Raw genomic sequence first — 5,349 nt, forward strand, 5'->3', positions numbered from 1 at the left:
GTCCTCATCCTGCTCAACACCATCTGCCTGGCCATGCAGGTCAGTCCCGGGCCTGGGAGGGGGTGCGAGGGGGAGAGGAGCCGGGGATCCTGCCTCCCCGCCCCTCCCTCACCGCCCCTCCCTTCCCTCCGCTCAGCACTACGGCCAGAGCTGCCTGTTCAAATCCGCCATGAACATCCTCAACATGCTGTTCACCGGCCTCTTCACCGTGGAGATGATCCTGAAGCTCATCGCCTTCAAACCCAAGGTAGACCTCTGAGGGCAGACCGGGGGCGGGGGAAGGGGGGCGGGCTGGGGGCAGGAGGGCACACCTGGCCAAGAGGGGGAGACAGGCCCCAGCTCCTTGACACAGAGCCCCAGCCGGGGTTCCCCAGCCCCCCCGGAAGTGGAGGCCCCACCAGGCCGAGCCCCAGCCCTTCCCCTCTCATTTCCCACAGACTGGCAAACCAAACCTCTGCGCGCCAGCCCCGCACGCACACAGGGCTCTCAGCTAACGCGGGGGGGGGGGGTCTGCAAACGGGTCTCACGGCACCACAGCTCACGGGCCGTTCTCCAGCGGGTCCCCAGCTCAGGTGCCCTGTAGGGAAACGAGCTTTCGAGGCGCAGAAGACAGGACAGACTGGGAGCTGGAGGCGGGGCTCGAGCAGTAGCGTGCTGAGTTCGAATCCCAGTGCTGACCAGAAAGAAAAGCTGTACAGACGGTCCGGTCACCGTTCTTGCTCTTCCTCTCTGTCAAATCTCTGGCTAATTTTCAGAGAACGAGACGCCTCCACCGACGTCATGTTGGTCAAGTGATGTAAAAAATACCCCTTCCAAGGTCAGCCCCCTGCCCGGGGTCTGCGGTCTCCCGACCGAGAGATGGTCGGACGGCGCTGGGGGCCTCTGGCCATCGCTATGGCGACGCGGCTGGGCAGGGCGGGGAGCGGGGTGGGGGGGGAGGGGTGCCGGCCAGCATGGCTTTCTCTGGGTGTCGTGAGGCGTGCGGTTTGACTATTTCCACGCCTTGAGTCACCCGGCGGTGGACTCAGAGGTGTTCCTGGCTGCGGCCGCCCGCGGAGCCGGCCTGCGGCGGCAGCGTTCGGACCCGGCTCATGAGCTCGGGTGATGGCTTGGCAGCCGGTTCCCGGCAGCTGCGGCTACGGGTCGGTCGCCAGACTGTGGCGCGCTTCCTGCCTTCTTCCGTGGCTGGCTTCCCAGCCAGGAACAAACGCGGGAGAGTCTTCCCGGAGGAGGGGCGGGCCGCGCCGGACGGCGGGAGGTGCTCATACCCTGAGGGCAGAGGGTGAGTTTGTGTCTCTGGCCAGAGCCTGAGAAGGGGATGGAGGCCAGCCGCCCGGCCTGTCGCTGAGCTACCTTTGAGCTGGGGGACTAGCATGCGGGAAGGGAGCTCGGGTTTTCCAGGCAGACAAAGAAACAAACCAGAAACCACTTGAGGCTCTGCTGGAGGCTGCCTGGCCGCGTCAGACCTCCCTGCGAGTGGCGATTCCGGGCCGGGCTTTAGGCTGGCAGGCGTGCTGGTGCACGGCACGGTGCGTTTGAGCTTTCAAGCGGTTGCTGCCCCTCCCCCCGCCCTGCCCCAAAGAAGGAAATGGAAGATGGATGTTACTACGCGGCTTCTTACGACGACCATAAAATGCCAGAAGCAACGAACTGACGAGGAAAAGGTTCCCATTTTCTGGAGGTTCCCGGGCTGGCGGCCAGCATCAGCTGGGCTCAAGGGGGGTGGGGGCAGGGCAGCGGGGGCCCCTCCCGGGCGTCCTCCCGACAGACCCCAGCACCACGTCCTTGGGGACCTTAGCAAGCCCGAGGGAGGTGGACGCTCGGAGGAGCCCTGAGCCTCCCGGGCTGCGGTCATGCTGGACCACGGCCATCAGGGCAAAAGAGGTTTTGTTGGAATCGTCAGAAAGTGACTGAAAACCGGATTGTCCTCCTGGGATGAGCTGAAGTCTATCTGCGAAGAGGGAAAAGAATTAGACGCCTTTTACAGATAAGCCCTGGGGGGGAAACGTCCGGCCGTCAAGGGTAAATCCCATGGAAACCAGCTGAGATTTTTTTTTCAAAGACAAAGTTGTAAAAGATCTTTACGGAGAGGGACCGAAGCAATGCGAATAAAGTGGAGGCATTTGTGAGCTGGAGAACTCCGTCTTCCTGAGATGCCACCGATCGCGACCAGTCCACGCAGCCAGCACCACCAGACTGACACGGCACCGGAACTCCTCCCAGGAGGGCTAGGAGGGGGACGCAGGGCGGGAGCGGGGGCCCGGGACGCCGCCTGCGTGGACGGTCCTGACCTCACCGTGGAGGGGACGCAGTGCCCAGGGAGGGAGACACGGAGAGTCTGCGCTCAGCAAAGGCGTGGGTCCCAGAGAGGAGACAGCGTCATCCCAGAGAGATGGCAGCCCTGGGATTGACCAGCGAAGACGGATCGGCAAGAACCAAGAAGAGACTTGTAGATCCGCGCCGGCCAGCCGGTGCCGGCCAGCCGTGGGGCTGTGGAGGGGCAGGGGGGGGGGGGGGGGGGGGGGGGGGGGGGGGGAGGCAGGGCCTGCCGGCAGCCTTTCCAGCTTCTGGACATTTAAGACGGAGCCGCGTCTCTGACTCACTCCCCCCGAGGGGAAGAGATTCAGCCCTGGCCCCCTCCGCTTCAGCTCCCCTCCCCTGGCCCCGCCCGAGAGGAGGCCGAGAGGACAGGGGAGGAAGAGGAGACTCTCTGGCTTCTGGAACCGGCTGCAGCCTCGGGGCTCACTTTCCTGTGGCCACACAAATGAAGACCCCCAGGGTAGTCCAAGGCAGAGGATACATGGAAGTTTCTGGATGGGCCTGTCTCAAAGTATCCCACGCAGGCCGTCGATGGTACCGCCAGGGGCCTCGCGAGGCCCTGGAGACCACTTAAAACGCTCCGAGGAAGCCATGTTTTAAAGTTAATGGACATTGGCCCTTCGGAGGCCACGGGCATCGACGCGCGGGCAGCACAGCCCTGGCTCCGCTTCCTTCCCAGGACGTAGCTGTGTCTGCCGTCCTCCGCCTGTCCGTCCTGGCACTGTCCGTGCAGCTGCTCACCACGCCAGATGGTCTCGCCCATCCTCCCCGCCCTCCCCCTGTCTGGCCATCTTCTGCCAGACTTTGAGGGACACACGGCAGAATCCCTGTGAGAGCCAGGCGGGCCTCCCCCACGGCCAGCCCCCCCCCCCGGCCAGTCCCAGCATGCCTTGCAACAGAGGGCAGCCTGGCCTCACCCGACTGCAGCTCAGCCTCTCGCCGTGGGCGCTCATTCCGTCTCCAGGGCCTAGACATTCCTCCTGTTTCCAGATTCCTTGCACGCGTGCACGTGCGGTGTTGGTGGCAATAGACTAACGTCCACCCCAATGCCTGTCATCCCCAGGGTGCGGGCAGCGTGCCTGACTCCGGGAACCCGGTTCTTCCAAGAGCCAACATCTCTAACTTGGACCCGTTCTTGGGCCCTGAAGGTGCCTCAGTTTACCACGCTGGGAAACCTTCTGCCTCACCAGCATTCACATTCCAGCTGAAAAGAAGTCCCCCGTGAACAGCTTGAGCCGGGCACAATGACACGCACACACACACGCTCACACCTGTGATCTTGGCACCTGGGGAGGCTAAGGCAGGGAGGATCTGAAGCAGAGTCCAGCCTCAGCCGCACGGCAAGATCCTATCTCAGAAATCTAAAGATAAACACAGTGAGCCCGAGCTAGCGGGCCCTGGCCACCGGTCATCTTCTTCCTTAGAGGAGAGCGGACGGGGCATGCTGGCCCCCTCTGCAGACCCCCGGCCTCCCTCGGCCTCTCCCTCATCCCACCGTCTCTGGCCTGCCCTGGGCTGCCCGGCCCCTCTGTGAAGAGCTCCTGGCTCTGCGCCATGGTTCCGAGAAGGTGCCATTTTCACGGGCTCTTGGGGAGACTCCAGTGCTTAAGGAGGAAGAACAGGGAAGCCCAGGAGAGTCGGGAGGAAGAAGCACCCGTCTGAATGAAGACAGACGTCTGTCTGAGAAAGAGCCAGAAAAGGAGCATGTCGGGCAGAAGGAGAAGCCCACGCCCTGGGGTAGAGGCCAGGCCAGCACACACAGCCCCCGGGGCCGTGTGAGGGGCGTAGAGAGCCGGGGGACGGGACGTCGGCCAGTGATGGATGACCACATGTTCCTGTTTAGAACCAGAGCACGGAGCTTGGGGGGGGGGTAAAATTCGGAGGCACCGCAGACCACGGCGGTGGCGAGGGAAGGGGGTCTGGATGAGGAATCGAGGCCCCCTGGCTTGTCCCCGCGGGGTGGGGGGTGGCTGGAACTGATGACGGGAGATCTGGAGACACAGTAGGTGCGTACAAGTCGCCGGCTGTGATGACCTGGAATTCAGACAGGGAGCCTGGGCTGCAGGTCTATTTTAGGAGTCCGCCGAGCCAGACTTCTTCCTAAAGTGGAAACTCGAAGCCAGCCCACCAGAGCCGCCTCACCCCGGGAGACAAGGAGACGGAAGCCGGGGAAACGGACGAGACTCCGGGAGCGAAGGGACGTGGACGGGACTGGAGAGGAGGGTGAGGAGCCCGAGGCCCGTCACAGATGAGCGAAGGGGGTGAGGCCACCGCCCGCACGCGCCCTGCTGGGGTCTGGGGTGTGCGGCTCCTGCGTCCCTCGTCAACGCCGTCCTTCTGCAAGCCACGCACGGGCATGAGTGACCCCACCCCACAACGACCTGCAAAATTCTCCTTCAGAGACCTCAGGATCCACCGGGCACCCGTGGCTCACGCCTGCAATCCACGCTACTCAGGAGGCTGAGATCTGAGGATCCTGGTTCAAAGCCAGCCCTGGCGGGAAAGTCTGTGAGACTCTGATCTCCTATCAGTCACAGAAAAAGCCAGAAGTAGCGCTGTGGCTCACGCGGTAGAGCACTAGCCTTGAATGAAAGGCGCTCAGGGACAGCGCCCTGGCCGAAAGTTCAAGCCCCAGGACCAGCAAAAAAAAAAAAAAAACTCAGAACCTCTCTAAACACCAAATGGAATCCAGGCGCCGGTGGCTCCTGCCTGTCATCCCAGCCGCTCAGGAGGCTGAGATCTGAGGATCAAAGTTCGAAGCCAGCCCAGGCAGAAAAGTCCATGAGACTTTTAGTCTCCAAAAAGCTGGAAGCGGAACTGTGGCTCCGGTGGTAGAGGGCTAGCCTTGCGTGAAAGAATTCAGGGAGGGGCTGGGAAGGTGGCTCAGTGGTAGAGCGCTTGCCTTGCATGCCTGAGGCCCTGGGTTCGATTCCTCAGCACCACATAAGCACAAAGAAAAAAGCCGGAAGTGGCGCTGTGGCTTAAGTGGTAGAGCACTAACCTTGAGCTGAAGAGCTGAGGGACAGCGCC

At 62.7% G+C, this 5,349-nt stretch overlaps 1 protein-coding gene across 1 annotated transcript in view; it reads left to right on the forward strand.

Moving 5' to 3' along the window:
• Nucleotides 1-5,349, forward strand: part of Cacna1c (calcium channel, voltage-dependent, L type, alpha 1C subunit) — a 107,687-nt gene that overhangs the window by 67,337 nt on the left and 35,001 nt on the right. Inside the window, exons 24-25 of the mRNA XM_013023621.1 lie at nt 1-39; nt 137-247. Coding sequence (XP_012879075.1) covers nt 1-39; nt 137-247 — 150 coding nt within the window. The remainder of the gene's footprint in view (nt 40-136; nt 248-5,349) is intronic.

Source organism: Dipodomys ordii, unplaced genomic scaffold (genome assembly GCF_000151885.1).
Source record: "Dipodomys ordii isolate 6190 unplaced genomic scaffold, Dord_2.0 Scaffold69, whole genome shotgun sequence".
Lineage (NCBI taxonomy): Eukaryota > Metazoa > Chordata > Mammalia > Rodentia > Heteromyidae > Dipodomys > Dipodomys ordii.